The following is a 25,534-nucleotide window of genomic DNA, read 5'->3' as shown; positions in this document are numbered from 1 at the left end:
GTCATCTGCGTCCTCTGGCTGTGACGTTCAGGTCAGAGGGCGCGATGATGTGTTTAGTGTGCGCGCTGCACTCTGCCTGAACAGTCACTTCAGAGAGACAGAAGACGGTGCGTGGTGGTGGAACGGGGACAGGTTAATTAGGATTAAGGGTTCATTAACACCTGGAAGCTCCTCTTAAACATTATATTACAGGATATGGTCACTAGATTCTGTTATGGGCGTTATTTGAGGGAACTAGTCTGATTGCCAGATGGGGAGTCGGGAAGGAATTTTTGCCCTGGAATCCTGGAGCCACTAGTGTCTTTAAAAAAATGAACATTTAACTTTTTTTCACAAAAAAATGTAATTCAGATCCAATTTGTTTTATTTTACTAAAGGTAATAGAAGAAATTGGACCCCAAAAGTTGTTGTGCAATTTGTCCCGAGTACGTTGATACCCCATATGTGGGGGGAACCACTGTTTGGGTGCATGGCAGAGCTCGGAAGGGAAGGAGCGCCGTTTTAATTTTCAATGCAAGTTTACAATGTGGAGTCATAAAAATAAAAAATCATATTTTTTCAAAAAAATGATCTTTTAACCCCCAATTTTTTTTATTTTCCCCAAGGGAAACAGAAGAAATTGGACCCCAAAAGTTGTTGTGCAATTTGTCCCGAGTACGTTGATACCCCATATGTGGGGGGAACCACTGTTTGGATGCATGGCAGAGCTCGGAAGGGAAGGAGCGCCGTTTTAATTTTCAATGCAAGTTTACAATGTGGAGTCATAAAAATAAAAAATCATATTTTTTCAAAAAAATGATCTTTTAACCCCCAATTTTTTTTATTTTCCCCAAGGGAAACAGAAGAAATTGGACCCCAAAAGTTGTTGTGCAATTTTTCCCGAGTACGCTGATACCCCATATGTGGGGGGGGGACCACTGTTTGGGTGCATGGCAGAGCTCGGAAGGGAGGGAGCGCCGTTTGACTTTTCAATGCAAAATTGGCTGGAACTGAGATAGGATGCCATGTCGCATTTGGAGAGCCCCTGATGTGCCCAAACAGTGGAAACCCCCCCACAGGTGACACCATTTTGGAAAGTAAACGCCCCATAAGTGACCCCATATTGGAAACTAGACCCCCAAGGAATGTATCTAGATGTGTTGCGAGAACTTTAAACCCCCAAGTGTTTCACTACAGTTTATAACACAAAGCCGTGAAAATAAAAATCTTTCCCAACACACAAAAAATTATTTTTTAGCCCCCAGTTTTGTATTTTCCCAAGGGTAAAAGAAGTTGGACCACAAAAGTTTTTGTCCAATTTGTCCGGAGTACGCATATACCCCATATGTGGGGGTAAACCCCTCTTTGGGTGCATGGGAGAGCTCAGAACGGAAGGAGCACTGTGTTACTTTTTCAACGCAGAATTGGCTGAAATTGAGATCGGACGCCATATCGCGTTTGGAGAGCCCCTGATGTGTCTAAACAGTGGAAGCCCCCTAATTCTAACTCCGACCCCTAACCTGAACACACCCCCAACCCTAATCCCAACCCTAACCACAACCCCTAACCCCAACACAACCCTAACCCTAATCCCAACGCTAATCCTAACCGTAAATGTAATCCAAACCCCAACTTTAGCCCCAACCCCAACTTTAGCCCCAACCCTAATGGGAAAGTAGAAAAATATATTTTTTTATTTTATTTTCTTTCCCTAACTAAGGGGGTGATGAAGGGGGGGGGGGGGGAATTGATTTACTATTTATAGCGGGTTTTTGTTTGGCAGCTGTCACACACTAAAAGACGCTTTTTATTGCAGAGAATAGTTTTTGCATCACCACATTTTGAGAACTATAATTTTTCTATATTTTGGCCCACAGTCATGTGAGGTCTTGTTTTTTGCGGGACGAGTTGATGTTTTTTATTGGTATCATTTTCGGGCAGATGACATTTTTTGATCACTTTTTATTACAATTTTTGGGGAGGCAGAATGAACAAAAAGAGCAGCAATTCATTTATTTCTTTTTGGGAAACGTTTATACCGTTACGCATATGATAAAATTAATAAAAGCAGTTTTATTCTTTGGGTTAGTACGATTACAGCGATACCTCATTTATATCATTTTTTTATGTTTTCGCGCTTTTATACAATAAAAACTATCTAATATATAATTGCCTAGAATACTACTTCCTGCAATTTGTGCCAACTTCCGTGGCTTTGTCCGGAGCTAATGTCCGGAGCTAATGTCCGGAGATTAATTGCCTAGAATACTACTTCCTGCAATTTCTGCCAACTTCCGTGGCTTTGTCCGGAGCTAATGTCCGGAGCTAATGTCCGGAGCTAATGTCCGGAGATAAGTGACGTCAACAGTGTCCAGTGTCTGATTGGTTGCCGCCTGCTGCGAGCGACCAATCAGAAACGTGCCGTACTGTGACACACTCCGCCCGCCATTTTGGTGTGATTTTTGAATTTTTACCTTACAGCAAGTTTCTACTGCGTGGAGGCGGGCCCAGTGACGTTGCTCTTCAAGCTCCTGCCGAATTTCGTCAAAAAAATGATTACCATTTACCAAAACTATATATATTTAGTTGTGAAGTGGTTCAGTGACATTTTCACACCAATTTTGAACTTTTGTTTGGTGTTTTCTCCATATACTGCCTATTATTTTTGTTCTTTCTTACTATTATTTATTAATTGTATTATTCTTACATTTGAATAAATAAAGTATATATGGATTCTAGACTCCCGATTCTTTAGAATCGGGCTGCCATCTAGTTTTATATAAAAACTAATTATTTTGCATTGCTTTATTCTGAGGGCTATAACTTATTTTTTTGCTGATGACAATGTATGGCAGCTCGTTTTTTGTCATCAGGTGTGGCATAATGTGCACTTTACTCCCATTGACTGTTAACCAGACAAATGATTTCAACACTATTTAGTGATGATATTTTCAGCAATACTTGATCCATCGTTAACTCCTTATTGAAGGGGCCATTTTTTTTAAAATCTGTTATGTCACTTTATGTAGCAATAACTCTGGAACGCTTTAACATTTCCCAGTGATCTTAAAATTGCTTTTTCGTGACATATCTTATTTTATGATAATGATATATTTTGCTTTTATTTATAAAAAATATCAGAAATTTGACAAATTAAAAAAAAATACCAATTTTGAAATTTTTAATTATCCCTTTAATACAGATAGCCATACCACAGAAAAACATTAATAAATAACATTTACCTCATGTCGGATTTACATCAGCACCATTTGTAAAATTTTTATTTTATTAGAATTTTAGAAGATTTAAAAATGTAGCTGTAATTTTTCATTTTTTTTTTTTTTTTTCAAGGAAATTTCAAAAACTTATTTCTTTAAGGATCTGTTCAGTTTTTAAGCGACTTTGGGGGTCCCATATATTGGAAAAACCCCAAAAGTAATACCATTTTAAAAACCGCACCCCTAAATATACTCAAAATTGCTTTCTTGTAGTTCATTAACCCTTCAGGTGCTTTTCACGAATTAATTCAAAGTGACATGCTGTAGTCACTATTGACAGCAGCATTTAAGGAGTTAAACAACCATAATCGGTGTCAACACTGATTGTGGCTGATGCAGCAAGTTGTCAGCTATAGTGTACAGCTGATAGCAACAGGTTTGTCACCTGTTGGGGGATGCTAGTCTTTTATCACGGGTCAGTAAAAAGACATACTGGTGGTCACTAAAGGGTTAAAGGGGTTGTCAACTACTTTCAATTAACCCCCCAATGTACCCCCCCTGGGCCCCTAATGAATTGTGCAATTACCTTCAGTTGCCGTTTTTGCCTGTGAGCGGCGCTATTCTGGCTGCTGAGTCTGGGTCACGTGACCCCCAGGCTGCAGGTGCCGCTCATTTCCGCCGACGTCACGTCAATTTCCAGACTCTAGAAATTGACGCGACGTCAGCAGCAGGCGTGACCAGCCCCCACAGTCAGCAGTCACTCAGCAAAAGTGACTGGGCTGTGGGCAGTGCTGGGGGCTGCTGGGGCTGCGTGTGCTCATTGCTGCTGGGATCATGATGTGCGGGCGGTGCTGTGCTGCGGTCGCCGGGGGTCTGCCCGCCGGCGCCGGTGTTTTTGTGGACCGGCGCCGGTGTCTGCCCGCCGACGTGTGTGTGTGTGTGTGTGTGTGTGTGTGTGTGTGTGTGTGTGTGTGTGTGTGTGTGCGCCGGCGCTGTGCGTGCGTGCATGCATGTGTGTTCCGGCGCTGTGTGTGTGTGCCGGCGCTGTATGTGTGTGCGCAGGCATCGTCCGATGGGACTACAAGTCCCATCGGGCTCTGCCTGCTACACTGACAGTGAGTGACACATTAGCCAATGATGGGACAGTAGTAGTCCCATCATCCGGCTAATGTGTTGAATGTAAAAAAACAAAACAAAAAAAAACATACACAGTACATACATACATACATACAACACACCATGCGACGACATGCACCATGCGACATGCTGCATGCACCATGCTACATGCACCATGCGACGACATGCACCATGCACCGACATGCGACATGAACCATGTGACAGCATGCACCATGCGACGACATGCGACATGACCCATGCTACATGCACCATGCGACGACATGCTGCATACACCATGTGACGACATGCACCATGCGACATGCACCATGCGACGACATGCGACGACATGCGACATGCACCATGCGACATGCTGCATGCACCATGCGACGACATGAGACATGCTGCATGCACCATGCGACGACATGCACCATGCGACGACATGCACCATGCGACGACATGCACCATGCGACGACATGCACCATGTGACGACATGCACCATGCGACGACATGTGACATACAGTACATACATACAGTACATATAACAGAGTACATAATCACCATCACTTGTCACTTTGTTCCCCGAAGCCAGTGTCACCAGTAAAAAATATTAACATAATAAACAAACAATATACTCCCTGTCCGCAGAAATCCAATTAAAACGAGTGTCCCACGACGATCTCCCGTTGAGAGCAGGAGCATCAGCTGATGCGACCACTCTCCAGGGGCTCCAGGAACACAATGATGGAAAGTATCCTTCCATCATGTATTCCTCACAAGGTATTCCTACGCCCCTGTGAGAAAATAGTCCCTAGTCTCACTATTGGCATTGCTGGGTGAGACATTTTCCCACGCAGCAATTGCCATAAAGTGAGACCAGTGAACTAGAGTAACCTCAGTGATGCACTGCAGGAGCCATTGTCTCCTGTCAGTAGGTCACTGAGGGTCCTATAGAGCAGTGACATCACCCGATGTCACTGTTCTATAGGGGAGATCGTCGTGGGACACTCGTTATTAATTGGACTACGGCGGAAAGGTAGTATAAGGTTTATTATTTAACTTTTTTTTTGCAGGCGCTGAAGTATGGCAAGTATGGTTAAATGAAGAATATTAAAATACTTTTTTCCAAACGTGTGTGTGTTTTATTAACCCTTTCTTACTATTGGATTAATAATGGATAGGCGTCTTATTGAAGCCTCTCCGTTATTAACCCGGCTTAATGTCACCTTACAATAGCACGGTGACATTAACCCCTTATTACCCCATATCCCACCGCTACTCGGGAGTGGGAAGAGAGGGGCTAAGTGCCGGAATTGGCGCATCTTACAGATGCGCCATTTCTGGGGCGGCTGCAGACAGGTATTTGTAGCCGGGGGGGAAAGGGGGTGCAATATCCATGGCCCCTCTCTAGGCTATGAATATCAGCCTGCAGCTGTCTGCGTAGCCTTTCTGGCTATAAAATATAGGGGGACCCCACGTAATTTTTTTTTGGGGGGGTCCCCCCTATTTTAATAGCCAGTAAAGGCTACGCAGACAGCTGCGGGTTGGTATTCATAGCAGGCTACAGATATTGGCCCCGGCCGTCGGCTTTCCCCCTCTGGCGCAGAAAATTGCGCGGGAGCCCACGCCGTTTTTTTCCGCTTTTTTTTCTTTTTAAATTCAACGCTCATTAAGGCCTCTTTCACTCTTGCGTCGGTACAGGTCCATCGCTATGCGTCGGGCCCACGTACCGACGCACGTTGTGAAATTTGTGCACGACGTGGGCAGCGGATGCAGTTTTTCAACGCATCCGCTGCCCATTCTGAAGTGCGGGGAGGAGGGGGCGGAGTTTCTGCCGCGCATGCACGGTAGAAAATGGCGGGCGAGACGGCCAAAATTTTTTTCAATTGAACGTTTTTTCGTACCGATGGTCCGCCAAAACACGACGGATCCGTAGCACGACGGAGGCGATGTCTGGCCATCCGTCACGATCCGTCGCTAATACAAGTCTATGGGTAAAACGCATCCTGCGAGCACATTTGCAGGATCCATTTATTTGCACCGGATCGTTTTTTTCCGCCAGATCTGTTTTTTCTCATAGAGTTGTATTAGCGCCGGATTGCGCCTGATGGCCACACGTTTAATCCGTTTTTGCAGGATCCGTCAAAAAAGCTGTTTCCGCCGGACGGAAAACACATACAGAGGAACGGTTTTTCGGTACGTCGAAAAAATGCACAGCGACTGATCTAAAACGATCAGGTGGAAAAAACCGGATATGGCGGAAAAAAAAAAAGATCCGGCGAAAAAAAACGGATCCTGCAAATGTGCTCGCAGGATGCGTTTTGTACCCATAGACTTGTATAAGCAACGGCTCGGTCGTGTTTTGGCGGACGTGACGCACAAAAAAAGTTCAATGTAACTTTTTTTGTGCGACGGGTCTGCCATTTCCGACCGCGCATGCGTGGCTGGAACTCCACCCCCTCCTCCACGCTCATCACAATGGGCAGCGGATGCGTTGTAAAACTGCATCCGCTGCCCACGTTGTGCTAAATTTAGCATTACGTCCGTTGGTACGTCTGGCCGAAGGTTTGCGATGGCCCCGTACCGACGCAAGTGTGAAAGTAGCCTTACATCTGAATTTGCTGAGTATAATGCAGCCACCCCAGAGTATAATGTAACCACCCAAATAATATAATGCAGCCCCCCATAGAGTATGATGCAATCACCCCTCATAGAATATAAATATAATATAATGTAGCCCTGAATAGAATAGAATGCAGCCCACCTCCCCATAGAATATAATGCAGCCCCATCAAAGAGTATGATGCAATCATCCCTCATAAAATCTAATACAGCCCCCCATAGAATATAATGCAGCCCACCTCCCCATAATATATTATGTAGCCCCCATTGAATATAATGTAGCCCCCATAGAATATAATGCAGCCCCCCATAGAATAATATACCCCCCATAGTATATAAGACAGCCTCCCCCATAGAATAGAATATACCCCCGCAATAATATATAACACAGCCACATAGTATATAACACAGCCTCCCCCATAGAATATAATATACCTCCCATAGTATATATCAAAGCCCGCATATAATATAGCACAACTTGCATAGTATATAGCACAGCCTGCATAATATAGCACAGCCCGCTTAGTAGTATACAGCACAGCCCGCGTAGTAGTATACAGCACAGCCCATGTAGTAGTATACAGCACAGCCCGGGTCGTAGTATATACAGCACAGCCCGCGTAGTAGTATACACAGCACAGCCCACACAGTGATATATACACAGCACAGCCCACACAGTGGTATATACACAGCACAGCCCACACAGTGGTATATACACAGCACAGCCCACACAGTGGTATATACACAGCACAGCCCACACAGTGGTATATACAGCACAACCCACATCTCATCTCCCCTGATAATGGCTCCACAGTCCAGTAAAAAAAAAAAAAAACACTCTCCTCACCTTTCCTCTTGCCCGCGCTGCTCCTGGCTCCTGTCTCGGCGGCTGCAGTCTGCCCGGGACACAGCAGGTGTGCGATGATATGACGTCATCGCGCACCCGCAGTGTCAGAGGCAGAGCGGGGAATGATGGGAGAGGGAGCGTCAGTGGACGCTCTCTCCTCCATCATTGCATTGAACTATACCGGCGTCATAGACGCCGGTATAGTTTAATGCGAAAAAAATAGCAAAGGGAAACCTAAAATATAACGCTTAATAAATACTAATTAAAAAACTATACGACAACATATAACAACAAACTCGTACATTGACCACAAAGGTCAATCGGACAAGGAACTGATAAACAGTCCAAAGAGAAATATTCAGTAGTCAAATTGGTGCCCTACACAGCCTTCAGGGTTATTGTTACAACATACACCTTATCAGGTAAAGCAGAGGAACCAAAAATACAAATATGTGCTACTGTTATTCACAAAGAATATTTCTTAAAGCTTTCTATAAGGTGAAAAGACAACACCGCTGGTTATCACCAATAAGAAGCCTCAAATACACGGGGGTACACATAGAGCTATTGAAACGATCTCACCCAAATGTCATGGTGCAGCATACTGGAATGTGTTCCCCATGTCTGGATAAGAGTCCTATGGATCAAATTCCATCCATCTAGGATCCGTTGGACTCCAAGACCACCTCCTGCGTTCTAGACCACCTCCCTACGCGTTTCATCTCAGGGAAGAATCATCAGGGGACAGGGTAGTCAGTACGTGGTCAGGAATTGAAGGAGTGCTCAACCGAGACAAAAAAATCTCCAGGGAGCCTCTCATGAGTTGAATGCGGCGGCGGCACTGGTGGGAGTAGGGGGGAAAGAGTGCAGGGGCCCACTACTGGCACCGGCCCTTCTGGCATTTGCCAGAAGTGCCCGATGGCCAGTCCGGCCCTGGTCACCGCCCACACACTTCCCTCCTCCTGAACTGCAGCGTTTCTTGTACCCACATTCGCAGCAAAACTGCAGATATTTTTTACATCTCAATGAAAGTCTAAGGCCGGAGTCACACAACAGCGAGATACGGCCAAGTCTCGCAGGTTAAATACAAGCTCTGGCACCGGCACTCCGGAGCGGAGCGTGCAGCTCCATGTATTGCTATGCGGCCGCACGCTCCGCTCCAGAGTGCCGGTGCCAGAGCTTGGTTTTAACCTGCGAGACTCGGCCGTATCTCGCTGTAGTGTGATCCCGGCCTAAGGGTGCAGAAACGCTGCAGTTCGGCACAAAAGTAGTGACATGCTGCGGAGAAAAAAAAAAGCTGCGTTTCGATGCGGCCTTTTCCGCAGTATGTGCACAACAAGTCTGCGGCTCCCATAGACTTACATTGGTTGTGCACTACACAGCGGATTTGATGCAATTCCGTACTGCAAAAAATGCTGCGGATCTGCAATCAACTCCGCAACGTGTGCACACAGTCTTAGCATTTAGTGAACCTAGCAAAAAGGCAAGCAAAAAACAAGTGTGGGATTGCACTTTTTTTGCAATTTCATCATACTTTGAATTTTTTTCACATTTTCTGTTACACGACATGGTAAAACCAATGGTGTCGTTCAAAAGTAGACCTTGTCCAGCAAAAGATAAGCCCTCACATGGCCATAGTGACCGAAACATTATGGCTCTGGAAAGAAGGGTAGCGATAAACGAAAAAAGCTCCAGGGGTTAAGGGGTTTAGAAACATGGATATGGACATATCTATGGAAATAGATATATCTGTATGTATCTATCTATCTATCCCATATCTATCTAATTCTATCTATCTGTCTGTGTCTATCTATCTATCCCATATCTATCTAATATCTATCTATCCCATATCTATCTAATATCTATCTAATATCTATCTAATATCTATCTATCCCATATCTATCCCATATCTATCTAATATCTATCCCATATCTATCTAATATCTATCCCATATCTATCTAATATCTATCCAATATCTATCCAATATCTATCTAATATCTATCTAATATCTATCTAATATCTATCTAATATCTATCTAATATCTATCTAATAGCTAATATCTATCTAATAGCTAATATCTATCTAATAGCTAATATCTATCTAATAGCTAATATCTATCTAATATCTATCTATCAGCTAATATCTATCTAATATCAGCTAATATCTATCTAATATCTATCTAATATCTATCTATATATATAATTGTCTAAGGGTTTTTCCGTCTGTCTGTCTGTCTGTCTGTCTGTCTTGGAAATCCCGGCTCTCTGATTGGTCGAGGCCGCCAGGCCTCGACCAATCAGAGACCGGCACAGCATCGACGTAGAAATCCCGCGACTGATTGGTCGAGGCCGCCACTTCTGTATTGATCAGTCCTCCTGACACTTCTGTATTGATCAGTCCTCCTGACACTTCAATATAGAGGTATCAGGAGGACTGATCAATATAGAAGTGTCAGGAGGACTGATCAATATAGAGGTATCAGGAGGACTGATCAATATAGATCAGTCCTCCTGACACTTCTATATTGATCAGTCCTCCTGACACTTCTATATTGATCAGTCCTCCTGATACCTCTATATTGATCAGTCCTCCTGACACTTCTATATTGATCAGTCCTCCTGACACTTCTATATTGATCAGTCCTCCTGACACTTCTATATTGATCAGTCTTCCTGATACCTCTATATTGATCAGTCCTCCTGACACTTCTATATTGATCAGTCCTCCTGATACCTCTATATTGATCAGTCCTCCTGACACTTCTATATTGAACAGTCCTCCTGATACCTCTATATTGATCAGTCCTCCGGACATTCTATATTGAACAGTCCTCCTGATACCTCTATATTGATCAGTCCTCCTGACACTTCTATATTGATCAGTCCTCCTGACACTTCTATATTGATCAGTTCTCCTGTCACTTCTATATTGATCAGTCCTCCTGACACTTCTATATTGATCAGTCCTCCTGACACCTCTATATTGATCAGTCCTCCTGATACCTCTATATTGATCAGTCCTCCTGACACTTCTATATTGATCAGTCCTCCTGATACCTCTATATTGATCAGTCCTCCTGACACTTCTATATTGATCAGTCCTCCTGACACTTCTATATTGATCAGTCCTCCTGATACCTCTATATTGATCAGTCCTCCTGACACTTCTATATTGATCAGTCCTCCTGACACTTCTATATTGATCAGTCCTCCTGACAGTCCTCCTGACACTTCTATATTGATCAGTCCTCCTGACACTTCTATATTGATCAGTCCTCCTGACACTTCTATATTGATCAGTCCTCCTGACACTTCTATATTGATCAGTCCTCCTGACACTTCTATATTGATCAGTCCTCCTGACACTTCTATATTGATCAGTCCTCCTGACACTTCTATATTGATCAGTCCTCCTGACACTTCTATATTGATCAGTCCTCCTGACACTTCTATATTGATCAGTCCTCCTGACACTTCTATATTGATCAGTCCTCCTGACACTTCTATATTGATCAGTCCTCCTGACACTTCTATATTGATCAGTCCTCCTGACACTTCTATATTGATCAGTCCTCCTGATACCTCTATATTGATCAGTCCTCCTGCTTAGACATATGGCATAGAAATCCCGCGTCTGATTGGTCGAGGCCGCCAGGCCTCGACCAATCAGCAACGGGCACAGCGATGATGATGTCATAAAGGACGTAGAAATCCAGCGTCTGATTGGTCGAGGCCGCCAGGCCTCGACCAATCAGCAACGGGCACAGCGACGATGATGTCATAAAGGACGTAGACATCTCACGTTTCTGATTCAGCGACGGGCACAGTATCGACATAGATGTCATAATGGTTGCCATGGCGACGATGCGGTCATAGGTTGCCTCGAACAATCAGCGACGGGCACAGTCTGCCGCGAATTCTGGAATCATCATTGTCCATATACTACGGGGACATGCATATTCTAGAATACCCGATGCGTTAGAATCGGGCCACAATCTAGTCTATCTAATATCTATCTATCTAATATCTATCTATCTAATATCTATCTATCTATCTAATATCTATCTATCTATCTAATATCTATCTATCTAATATCTATCTATCTATCTATCTAATATCTATCTATCTATCTAATATCTATCTATCTAATATCTATCTATCTAATATCTATCTATCTATTTAATATCTATCTATCCATCTAATATCTATCTATCTATCTAATATCTATCTATCTATCTATCTATCTATCTATCTATCTATCTATCTATCTGTGTGTAATGGAGTGTGGGTTAGACAAATGTAAAAGAGGAGTTGGACAGAAATGACACCACAAATCTTTTTGAAGAGAGGGGGGAGAGGAGGGAGGGGTTTGGGTGTGTTTTTGGAGTGGGTGTGCTAGGTTCGGGCTTAGTGGCAGTGCAAAGCATCATGGAACTTGTAGTATTAGAGCACAATAACTCAGGAGAAAGGAAGTTGTCGATTAACCCCATGAGAGCTGAATCCAGCACTGAAGATGTGCTGCTACAGCATGATAACAGGTAATATTGCTAAAATAAACACAGTAGATGTTTTCAGTGGTACATAATAGCAAGATTTATGAAAAAAAAACAACTTTATAGTAGTGGACAACTTCTTTAAGGCTTTGCTGAAACTGGTAGGTTTGTTCTCATGATGGAGGCACCGCCATCTTTTTAATGCAGAAATAAATGTGAAGTTTTCAATCCACAATTTGCATCATTGCTGTTGGATTTCCTTTCTTTCCCTGCTGACTGCTATGCCTGGACCTGGGCAGCTTCGTGTGATGTATACATTGTGAGCACCACTACAGTCTTGTTGGTGAGCGGACCCTCCCTCTCCACATAAGGCTATATGCACACAGTGCATTATTTATGCGTTTTTTCCACACGGAAGTGTTCCAAAAACGCTATGGAATCCTTATGCAAGCTAATTAAAAGGACAATCCAGAAGTGCTGTGCACATGATCAGTAATTTTCCTCATGATCAGTATTTGAAGTGCATTTCTTTCTAAAGCATGTCAATTCTTTGTGCGGATTTGTAGCGTTTTCCACACATTGACTTCAATTGAGTCAGTGAAATCTGCAGCAAAAAACAGGTATAAAAATGTTTGCAGATTTCCTGAGTTTCTGTTTGTGTTTTTACCGGCTTCCTATGGGGTTTCTCATACTGTCATTTGTGTGACAACAAGGGAAACACCGGCATGGGGGTTCGTATCGACAGTAACGCTACCACTGGTGAGACCGTCCGTCAGAGCGCTATGGGGTCATGCTGTCAGAGTGACGCAGCAGCTGTGACCCGCGGTAAAATGCTTACCGCAGGTCAGCAGGTGTGGGCTGATGAGACTACTGCTCCCATCAGCCTACGTCTGTTGTCACTGATAACAGTGATGCAGGAGCCGCTGATGGGAGAAGTAGTCTCATCAGCCACTGCCTGGGCTCACACACACACACAAAAAACCACATGTAAAATAATTACATACTTACTCAAATAAAAAAAAACACATTATACTCATCTTAACGCCTAATCCCCGATGCCCATGTCTCCTAGAAAAAATCCAAAATAATAAAAGCACCATATACTCACCTGTGCGCCATAGTCCACATAATCCCGAGTGTCCCACGGCGATCTAACTTGTAGAACAGTCACATCGGGAGATGCGACTGCTCTACCAGGCCGCCGGTGATACTGAGCTACCATGAGAGAGTTCACCATAGCTGATCAGCTGATGAACTCCGGTAAACTCCCTCACGGCAGCTCAGTGATACACTGCGGGAGCAATTGCCTCCAGTCAGTGTATCATCGTTTATCTTTGAGAGCAGTCACAGTGACTGATCTCAAAGTCATCAGGATCGTCGTGGGACATTATGGATTATCTTCTCTGCGGACAGGTGAGGAATATTGTTGGCGTCAGTGGATTAGGCGTTTGGTGATTTTGGTTTAATTTAGATTCAATATGCAGTAGGTGTCTGTCATTATTTCAAATAAAGGACTTTATTCTGGGTGTGTGTTTTTATAATATCACTATGGAATTAATAATGGGGACAACTTAAAGACGCCTCTCCATTACTAATCTGTGGGTTTGATGTCACCTGATAATACAAAGGTGACAACAGCCCCCCCAACCATCACCCCACTTGCCACTGCTACAAGGGAAGAGGTACGCTAAGAGCCAGATTTGGTGCATCTTGTAGATGTGCCTTTTCAGGGTGGCTGAGAGCTGATGTTTTTAGCCTGGGCAGATGGGGGGCAATATCCATAGCCCCTTCCTAGGCTATTAATATCAGCCTGCAACTGTCTGCCTAGCCTTTGCTGGTTATATTTTATAGGGGGACCCCATGTAAATTTTTTGGGGGGTCCCCCTGGAAGCTAGCCAGTAAAGGCTAAGCAAACAGTTGTGAGCCAATATTAATAGCCTGGGAACCTTTATGGCCATTGGATCCTTCCCAGAATATTAACATCAGCCCTCAGCTTTCCCTCTGCTGGTTATGAAAATTATGAGGGAGCCTACACAATTTTTTTTCCTTTAAATTAAAAGTTGCTGTTTGGTTACAGCCTACGTAGGTTCATTCTTTTAATGTTCCTTCATAGGCTGGTGACAATGTATGTGTGTTTTTGTTTACTTACTGGCTTAGTAATGAGGGTGTCAGGCTGACACCATATCATTACTAAGCCTAGGTGTCAGGCTGACACCAAGCCCTAATCCCATTACCCTGATGCTACTGCCATCAGAATGAAAAAGGTTGCATTGAACCAAGAAATTTCATCCCTTTTTTATTTTATATATCTTTATTTAGTTTAAAAAAAACAAAAACACAAAACTTCATTACTGTACATAAGCGCATGCAAAAAACGCATACAAAACCCTGCAAAAAACAGCATTATTGCTGCCAAAAGATGCAGAAATCGTGCAGAAATTTCTGCAAGCAAATACTAAAAGTGCACACACAGCTTAACCCCTTCATGACCCAGCCTTTTTTGACCTTAACCCCTTCACCCCCGGAGCTTTTTCCGCTTTTTCATTTTCGTTTTTTGCTCCCCTCCTTCCCAGAGCCATAACTTTTTTATTTTTCCGTCAATATGGCCATGTGAGGGCTTATTTTTTGCGGGACGAGATGTACTTTTGAACGATACCATTGATTTTACCATGCCATGTAACAGAAAACGGGAAAAAAATTCCAAGTGTGATGAAATTGCAAAAAAAGTGCAATCTCACACTTGTTTTTTGTTTGGCTTTTTTGCTAGGTTCACTAAATGCTAAAACTAACCTGCCATTATGATTCTCCAGGTCATTACGAGTTCATAGACACCAAACATGTCTAGGTTATTTTTTATCTAAGTGGTGAAAAAAATTTCCAAATTTTGCTAAAATAAAAAATAAAAAAATTGCGCGATTTTCCGATACCCGTAGCGTCTCCAATTTTCGTGATCTGGGGTCAGGTGAGGGCTTATTTTTTGCGTGCCGAGCTGGCGTTTTTAATGATACCATTTTGGTGTAGATACGTTCTTTTGATCGCCCGTTATTGCATTTTAATGCAATGTTGCGGCGACCAAAAAAACGTAATTTTGGCGTTTTGATTTTTTTTCTCGCTACGTCATTTAGCGGTCAGGTTAATCCTTTGTTTTTATTGATAGATCGGGCGATTCTGAACGCGGCGATACCAAATATGTGTATGTTTGATTTTTTTTAATTGTTTTATTTTGATTGGGGCGAAAGGGGGGTGATTTGAACTTTTATATATTTTTAATTTTTTTTATATTTTTAATCACTTTTTTTTTTAAATTTTAGCATGCTTCAATAGCCTCCATGGGAGGCTAGAAGCATGCATAACTCGATCGGCTCTGCTACATAGAGGTGAAGTACAGATCACCTCTATGTAGCAGAAATGCAGGGTTGCTTTGAACGCCGACCACAGGGTGGCGCTCAAAGCAATCGGCCATCAACAACCATAGAGGTCTCAAGGAGACCTCTGGTTGTTATGGCGATGCACTGCTGACCCCCGATCATGTGACGGGGGTCAGCAGTGCGAGCACTTCCGGCCGCGCGGCCGGGAGAGCTAGTTAAATGCCGCTGTCAGCGCTTGACGGCGGCATTTAACTAGTTAATGAGCGCGGGCGGATCGCGATTCCGCTCGCGCTCATTGCGCGCACATGTCAGCTGTACAAAACAGCTGACATGTCGCGGCTTTGAGGTGGGCTCACCGCCGGAGCCCACCTCAAAGCAGGGGATCTGCCAGCTGACGTACTATTCAGTCAGCTGGCAGAAAGGGGTTAATGACCTGGCCGTTTTTTTGCAATTCTGACCAGTGTCCCTTTATGAGGTAATAACTCAGGAACGCTTCAACGGATCCTAGCGGTTCTGAGACTGTTTTTTCGTGACATATTGGGCTTCATGTTAGTGGTAAACTTAGGTCAATAAATTATGCGTTTATTTGTGATACAAAACGGAAATTTGGCGAAAATTTTGAAAATTTCGCAATTTTCACAATTTGAATTTTTATTCTGTTAAACCAGAGAGTTATGTGACACAAAATAGTTAATAAATAACATTTCCCACATGTATACTTTACATCAGAACAATTTTGGAAACAAAATTTTTTTTTGCTAGGAAGTTATAAGGGTTAAAATTTGACCAGCGATTTCTCATTTTTACAACAAAATTTACAAAACCATTTTTTTAGAGACCACCTAACATTTGAAGTCAGTTTACGGGGTCTATATGGCTGAAAATACCCAAAAGTGACACCATTCTAAAAACTGCACCCCTCAAGGTGCACAAAACCACATTCAAGAAGTTTATTAACCCTTCAGGTGCTTCACAGCAGCAGAAGCAACATGGAAGGAAAAAATGAACATTTAACTTTTTAGTCACAAAAATTATCTTTTAGCAACAATTTTTTTGATTTCACAATGGTAAAAGGAGAAACTGAACCACGAAAGTTGTTGTCCAATTTGTCCTGAGTACGCTGATACCTCATATGTAGGGGGAAACCACACTGTTTGGGCGCACGGCAGGGCTTGGAAGGGAAGGAGCGCCATTTGACTTTTTGAATGAAAAATTGGCTCCACTCTTTAGCGGACACCATGTCACGTTTGGAGAGCCCCCGTGTGCCTAAAAATTGGAGCTCCCCCACAAGTGACCCCATTTTGGAAACTAGACACCCCAAGGAACTTATCTAGATATATAGTGAGCACTTTGAACCCCCAGGTGCTTCACAAATTGATCCGTAAAAATGAAAAAGTACTTTTTTTTCACAAAAAATTTCTTTTCGCCTCAATTTTTTCATTTTCACATGGGCAATAGGATAAAATGGATCCTAAAATTTGTTGAGCAATTTCTCCAGAGTACGCAGATACCTCATATGTGGGGGTAAACCACTGTTTGGGCACACGGCAGGGCTCGGAAGGGAAGGCGCGCCATTTGACTTTTTGAATGGAAAATTAGCTCCAATTGTTAGCGGACACCATGTCGCGTTTGGAGAGCCCCTGTGTGCATAAACATTGGAGCTCCCCCACAAGTGACCCCATTTTGGAAACTAGACCCCCCAAGGAACTTATCTAGATGCATATTGAGCACTTTAAACCCCCAGGTGCTTCACAGAAGTTTAGAACGCAGAGCCATGAAAATAAAAAATAACTTTTCTTTCCTCAAAAATGATCTTTTAGCTTGCAATTTTTTATTTTCCCAAGGGTAACAGGAGAAATTTGACCCCAAAAGTTGTTGTCCAGTTTCTCCTGAGTACAGTGATACCCATATGTGGGGGTAAACCACTGTTTGGGCACATGCCGGGGCTCGGAAGTGAAGTAGTGACGTTTTGAAATGCAGATTTTGATGGAATGCTCTGCGGGCGTCACGTTGCGTTTGCAGAGCCCTTGATGTGGCTAAACAGTAGAAACCCCCCACAAGTGACCCCATTTTGGAAACTAGACCCCGAACGGAACTTATCTAGATGTGTGGTGAGCACTTTGAACCCCCAAGTGCTTCACAGAAGTTTATAACGTAGAGCCGTGAAAATAATAAATACGTTTTCTTTCCTCAAAAATAATTATTTACCGTATATACTCGAGTATAAGCCGAGATTTTCAGCCCATTTTTTTGGGCTGAAAGTCCCCCTCTCGGCTTATACTCGAGTCATATACCCGGGTGTCAGCAGGGGAGGGGGAGCGGGGGCTGTGTAATCATACTTACCTGCTCCCAGCGTGGTCCCTGCAGTCCCTGGCTTCTCCGGCGCTGCAGATTCTTCCTGCACTGAGCGGTCACATGGCACCGCTCATTACAGAAATGAATAGGCAGCTCCACCCCCATAGGGGAGGAGCCGCATATTCATTGCTGTAAATGATCGGTGCCATGTGACCGCTCAATTACAGGAAGAAGCCGCAGCGCCGGAGAAGCCAGGGAATGCAGGGACCGCGCCGCAGCAGGTAAGGGGAGCGCAGCGCTATAATTACCTGCTCCTCGCTCCGGCTCCGTCTGCAGCGTCCTCTAGCAGTGACGCTCAGGTTACAGGGCGCTGTGACGTAGTCAGTGCGCGCCCTCTGCTGAGCGTCAGTGCTGGAGACGGAGCCGCAGAGGAGCAGGTAATTATTGAAAGCGCCGGCGTCCTGAGAAGAGAGGCGAGTATGTGATTTTTTTTTTTTTATGGCAGCACCAGCAGCATTCTAAGGAGCACCTATGGGGCCATAAAGGTGCAGAGCATATAAGGGGCACAGCATTATAAGGAGCACCTATGGGGCCATAAAGGTGCAGAGCATATATGGGGCACAGCATTCTAAGGAGCACCTATGGGGCCATAAAGGTGCAGAGCATATATGGGGCACAGCATTCTAAGGAGCACCTATGGGGCCATAAAGGTGCAGAGCATAAATGGGGCACAGCATTATAAGGAGCACCTATGGGGCCATAAAGGTGCAGAGCATATATGGGGCACAGCATTATAAGGAGCACCTATGGGGCCATAAAGGTGCAGAGCATATATGGGGCACAGCATTCTAAGGAGCACCTATGGGGCCATAAAGGTGCAGAGCATAAATGGGGCACAGCATTATAAGGAGCACCTATGGGGCCATAAAGGTGCAGAGCATATATGGGGCACAGCATTCTAAGGAGCACCTATGGGGCCATAAAGGTGCAGAGCATATAAGGGGCACAGCATTATAAGGAGCACCTATGGGGCCATAAAGGTGCAGAGCATATATGGGGCACAGCATTCTAAGGAGCACCTATGGGGCCATAAAGGTGCAGAGCATATATGGGGCACAGCATTATAAGGAGCATTTATGGGGCCATAATCAAAGGTGCAGAGCATATATGGCACAGCATTATAAAGGAGCATCTATGGGGCCATAATCAAAGGTGCAGAGCATATATGGCACAGCATAAGGAGCATCTATGGGGCCATAATCAAAGGTGCAGAGCATATATGGCACAGCATTCTAAGGAGCATCTATGGGGCCATAATCAACGGTGCAGAGCATTCTATATAGCACAGTTGTATATGGAGCATTTATGGGGCAATAATGAACGGTATGGAGCATCTATTTTTATTTTTGAAATTCACCGGTAAATGCTGCATTTTCTACCCTAGGCTTATACTCGAGTCAATAAGTTTTCCCAGTTTTTTGTGGCAAAATTAGGGGGGTCGGCTTATACTCGGGTCGGCTTATACTCGAGTATATACGGTAGCCCAGAATTTTTTATTTTCCCAAGGGTTACATGAGAAATTGGACCCCAAAAGTTGTTGTCCAGTTTCTCCTGAGTACGCTGATACCCCATGTGTGGGGGTAAACCACTGTTTGGGCACACGTCGGGGCTCAGAAGGGAAGTAGTGACTTTTGAAATGCAGACTTTGATGGAATGGTCTGCGGGTGTCACGTTGCGTTTGCAGAGCCCCTGGTGTGCCTAAACAGTAGAAACCCCCCACAAGTGACCCCATTTTACAAACTAGACCCCCCCAAGGAACTTATCTAGATATGTGGTGAGCACTTTGAACCCCCAAGTGCTTCACAGACGTTTACAACGCAGAGCCGTGAAAATAAAAAATCATTTTTCTTTCCTCAAAAATGATGTTTTAGCAAGCATTTTTTTTATTTTCTCAAGGGTAACAGGAGAAATTGGACCCCAGTAATTGTTGCGCAGTTTGTCCTGAGTATGCTGGTACCCCATATGTGGGGGTAAACCACTGTTTGGGCACACGTCGGGGCTCGGAAGTGAGGGAGCACCATTTGACTTTTTGAATACGAGATTGGCTGGAATCAATGGTGGCGCCATGTTGCGTTTGGAGACCCCTGATGTGCCTAAACAGTGGAAACCCCTCAATTCTACCTCCAACACTAACAACCCCCACACCTCTAACCCTAATCCCAACTGTAGCCATAACCCTAATCACAACCCTAACCACAACCCTAATTCCAACCCTAACCCTAAGGCTATGTGCCCACGTTGCGGATTCGTGTGAGATTTTTCAGCATCACTTTTGAAAAATCCGCGGGTAAAAGGCACTGCGTTTTACCTGTGGATTTACCGTGGATTTCCAGTGTTTTTTGTGCGGATTTCACCTGCGGATTCCTATTGAGGAACAGGTGTAAAACGCTGCGGAATCCGCACAAAGAATTGACATGCTGCTTAAAATACAACACAGCGTTTCCGCGTGGTATTTTCCGCACCATGGGCACAGCGGATTTGGTTTTCCATAGGTTTACATGGTACTGTAAAACCTGATGGAACACTGCAGCGAATCCGCAGCGGCCAATCCGCTGCGGATCCGCAGCCAAATCCGCACCGTGTGCACATGGCCTAATTCTAAAGGTATGTGCACATGCTGCGGAAAACGCTGCGGATCCGCAGCAGTTTCCCATGAGTTTACAGTTCAATGTAAACCTATGGGAAACAAAAATCGCTGTACACATGCTGCAGAAAAACTGCACGGAAACGCAGCGGTTTACATTCCGCAGCATGTCGCTTCTTTCTGCGGATTCCGCAGCGGTTTTACAACTGCTCCAATAGAAAATCGCAGTTGTAAAACCGCAGCGAAATGCGCAGAAAAACCACGGTAAATCTGCCATAAATCCGCAGCGGTTTAGCACTGCGGATTTATCAAATCCGCAGCGGAAAAATCCGCAGAGGACCAGAATACGTGTGCACATACCGAAAGCCTAACCCTAGTTCTTACCCCAACCTTAGTGGAAGAAAAAAAAAAAAAGATCTTTATTTTATTATTGTCCCTACCTATGGGGGTGACAAGGGGGGGGGGGGGGCTGGGAGTCATTCAGTGTTTTTTTTATTTTGATCACTGTGATAGGTTATATCGCAGTGATCAAAATGCACTTGAAACGAATCTGCCGGCCGGCATGCGCCCGCCATTTTGGAAGATGGCGGCGCCCAGGAAAGAAGACGGACGGACCACAGGAGGCTCGGTAAGTATGATGGGGTGGGGGGGAAATCGGAGCATGGGGGGTAAATCGGAGCACGGGGGGTGTCGGATCGGAGCACGGGGGGTGGATCGGAGCACCGGGGGTGGATCGGACTGCGGGGGGGGGTGGATCGGAGTGCAGGGGGGGTGGTTGGAGCACGGGGGGTGGGATTGGAGCACGGGGGTGAGCAGACAAGAGCACGGGGGGGAGCGGACAGGAGGACGGAGGGGAGCGGGGCAGTGTACAGGACAGATCGGTGGCTTGGGGGGGCGATCGGTGGAGTGGGGTGGGGGCAAATCAGTGTTTCCAGCCATGGCCGATGATATTGCAGCATCGGCCATGGCTGGATTGTAATATTTCATCAGTTATAATAGGTGAAATATTACAAATCGCTCTGATTGGCAGTTTCACTTTCAACAGCCAATCAGAGCGATCGTAGCCACGGGGGGGTGAAGCCACCCCCCCCTGGGCTAAACTACCACTCCCTCTGTCCCTGCAGATTGGGTGAAATGGGAGTTAACCCTTTCACACGATCTGCAGGGACGCGATCATTCTGTGACACAGCATATGCGTCACAGGTCGGATTGGCACCGACTTTCATGACGCATACGCTGTGTCACAGGTCGGGAAGGGGTTAAGTCTACCTTCAACCTTAAATACTATGAAACATGTACTGTACTTTTAGCTAAAATAGGCTTTTGATGAATGAAAATAATAATTAAAATTAAATGAATTCTATCCATTAGGAAACAAAATTACATATATGCAAATAGTCCTTATAAATATTAAAAACAGACTTACAAGGGTGGTCCAGAACTTAAAAATTGATGAGACTGTACAACAGCCCCATTCATTGCTAAGTGGCTGCCGAGTACTGTAGTTTAATTTTTATGTCCCAAACAACCCATTTAAATGCTTCAATTTATAACTTTTTTATATGAAGAGCATTAACCCACTTATGTCAATAAAATATATATTGATCACCCAATTTAACATACTCAAATGCAGAGGCATAACGGTTTTTAAAAAAACGACAAGATTAACCCCTTAATGACAGCCAATACATCTTTTAACTGACCTGAGATATTAGAGAATAGCCTCCCCATACAAATAACAATCCAGCAGCTGTTGACTGTGCACTATAGCTGACAACTTTCTGCATCAGCCAAGATCAGTGTTTGCACCGTCCAACTCTGTTTAACTCCTTAGATGCTGCTGTAAATAGTGACTACTTCATTATATATGGATAACAGAGTGTGGGGGCTTACTCTTTATCCCAATTGGTGCCCTCAGATCATGATTTTGTGGTCCTGATGTTTGCCATGGCACTTCATGACCAAATAGCAGCATTAGCATCTGATGGCTGTTGTAACCTGTTCAGAAGTTAGAGGCATTTAGGTGGTAAAAATACACATTTTCATTTCGGTCATACCACTTTGCATTAATTCCTGTAAAGCACCTGAAGGGTTAATAAACTACCTGACTGCAGTTTTCGATATGTCAGGGGGTGCGGTTTTTAAAATGGTATCACGTTTGGGGGTTTCCCAATATATGAGACCCCTAAAGTCACTTCAAACATGGATAAGTCCCTAAAAAAATAAATTTAGTCAATTTCCTTGAAAAAATGAAAAATTGCTGCTACATTTTTAAACCTCCAAAAATGCTAACAAAATAAAATAACATTTTACAAATGGTGCTGATGTAAAGCAGACATGTGGGAAATGTTATTTATCAATGGTTTGCTGTGGTATGACTATCTGGATTAAAGGGATAATCATTCAAATTTAGAAAATTGCTAATTTTTTTAACATTTTTCTCAAATTTTTGATATTTTTTATAAACAAACAAAACATATTGACCTAAATTTACCATTATCATAAAGTATAATGTGTCACGAAAAAACAGTATCAAAATCACTGGGATTTGTTGAAGCGTTGCAGAGTTATTACCACATAAAGTGACACTGGTCAGATTTCAAAAATTTGGCTCCGTCACTAAGGGGTTAACATGATCAAGTGAAGTGTCAATGGCCTGGTTCACAAACAGCCTTATAAAATTACATAAGATGTCAGATAAAAGGAGCAGCTACTTGACTGTATCGTGTATGCCAATAAAGCTCCGTGTTTGCTTACCTGAAATTATATCCGGGAGAAACATTGTGATCTAATTCTCTATTGTCCAAACGCCGAAATGAGTACTTTGGAACGCAGTTTGTATGTTTTTTGTCCAGGTCACAGTTCCAACTAATCTGAATTCCCATAACGCCACCCTTTAAAAACAAGACAATACAGAAAGCTTTATAATCAGAGGGAGTTTCTGTATAGGGTTTATGCAAGGATCTTGTATTTTTTCATGGGAATTTACTGTAGAAAACTATCCTGTTACATCTGAAGTGTACGGTGTTCATTTTAGGACATGGTCACAGGTATAAAGGTACCTTCACACATAACGATATCGTTGCTTTTTGTGACGTAGCAACGATATCGTTAATGAAATCGTTATGTGTGACAGCGACCAACGATCAGGCCCCTGCTGGGAGATCGTTGGTCGCTGAATAAAGTCCAGAACTTTATTTGGTCGCTGGACTCCTGCTGACATCGCTGGATCGGCGTGTGTGACACCGATCCAGCGATGTCTTCACTGGTAACCAGGGTAAACATCGGGTAACTAAGCGCAGGGCCGCGCTTAGTAACCCGATGTTTACCCTGGTTACCATCCTAAAAGTAAAAAAAAAAACAAACAGTACATACTTACCTACAGCCGTCTGTCCTCCAGCGCTGTGCTCTGCTCTCCTCCTGTACTGGCTGTGAGCGTCGGTCAGCCGGAAAGCAGAGCGGTGACGTCACCGCTCTGCTTTCCGGCCGCTGTGCTCACACAGACAGTACAGGAGGAGAGCAGAGCACAGCGCTGGAGGACAGACGGCTGTAGGTAAGTATGTACTGTTTGTTTTTTTTTTTACTTTTAGGATGGTAACCAGGGTGAACATCGGGTTACTAAGCGCGGCCCTGCGCTTAGTTACCCGATGTTTACCCTGGTAACCGACATCGTTGGTCGCTGGAGAGCGGTCTGTGTGACAGCTCTCCAGCGACCAAACAGCGACGCTGCAGCGATCCGGATCGTTGTCGGTATCGCTGCAGCGTCGCTTAATGTGAAGGTACCTTAAGAGTCAAGTATCAGAATGAGGTATCAGACAGAGTATTTCTGATGTTTGACTTTGATTTGTGACCATGTCCTAAAATGAACACTGTAGAAGTGGTTTTCAGTTCATACAATCTAATCAGATAAATCCTCTGTAACATCTGGAAAAAGCTGCAGGAATAGGACCTTCTGGCTATCTAAGGTCTCTTCTAGCAAAGACATGATTACAAGACTACTCTTAGATGCTGTTAGTTCTGGACTGAGCCGATCCGAAATCTCACCATCCCTATAGCATGGAGCACAGAAAGTTGGTAAACTGTATTAGAGAGTTAAGAGCAACCAAAGTCAACAAGGAAGAGCAGAGACAAGCTGTGGTATAAATGGCTGTGGGAAGCAAAGAGATCAGAGTTAAGTGGTAGCAACCACAGCAGATTCTGTACAGAATAGGAAAGGGCATACAGAGATAAAAGAAAATCCACATTAGAGAGGAGACTACATAGGTTTACCAATTTGATACAACCCCTACAGAAATACAGCTGTGCTTGTTAATGATAGCTGGTGAAGGCTGTCACAGACCTCACATTCAGCATATATTACTAGGAGCGACAATCCCACATGTCAAAGGTCTGAAATTATTTGCAAGGTAGTAAATTGCGTATCAGGAGGGTCTGAAGACTAATGAAGCCATAAGTTTATTGGATTAGTTTTTAACTCAAGGTAACCACAACCATAGGTAAAAAAAGTTTTTTATATCAAAGTGTTTATAGCAGACAAGCTTTGAAATAGAAACGTTCTCTACTTGTCATAAGCAGTCAAAACTTTGTTTGGCACATTCAGAGCAACAGGTCTCTGACAATTTTCTTTAATACATTTAACACAATAGTAGTAGTTCCTCCAACTGTGTTGTGAGAAGGTATGGAGTGAAGACCACGTTGCTGCCCTGCAGATCTGCTCCGGAGATGCACCTGCTCTTTCTGCCCAGGAAACTGACGTAGATCTTGTTGAATGGGCCTTGATCCCTACTGGAGGTATTTTGTTTTGAGCAAGGTAGGCTTCCGTTATGGCTTTTTTGATCCATGTAGCAATGGTACTTTTAGCTACTTTTTTCCCCTTATTTTGCCCTGAGAGATGGACAGAGAGGTTATGATCGATTCTGAGAGCACGGGTCTGATCTAAGTATTGCAGCAGAATAC

At 43.9% G+C, this 25,534-nt stretch overlaps 1 protein-coding gene across 2 annotated transcripts in view; it reads right to left on the bottom strand.

The window, feature by feature from the left end:
- The window catches only part of P2RX4 (purinergic receptor P2X 4), a 122,653-nt gene that overhangs the window by 9,893 nt on the left and 87,226 nt on the right, over positions 1–25,534 (bottom strand). For both annotated transcript variants that reach the window (XM_069755360.1, XM_069755370.1), the window contains one exon: positions 23,336–23,472. In XM_069755360.1, coding sequence (XP_069611461.1) covers positions 23,336–23,472 — 137 coding nt within the window. The remainder of the gene's footprint in view (positions 1–23,335; positions 23,473–25,534) is intronic.

Source organism: Ranitomeya imitator, chromosome 1 (genome assembly GCF_032444005.1).
Source record: "Ranitomeya imitator isolate aRanImi1 chromosome 1, aRanImi1.pri, whole genome shotgun sequence".
In the NCBI taxonomy this organism is placed as follows: Eukaryota; Metazoa; Chordata; class Amphibia; order Anura; family Dendrobatidae; genus Ranitomeya; species Ranitomeya imitator.
Note: the sequence above shows the minus strand (reverse complement) of the source record. Positions and strands in the feature narration are given on the sequence as shown.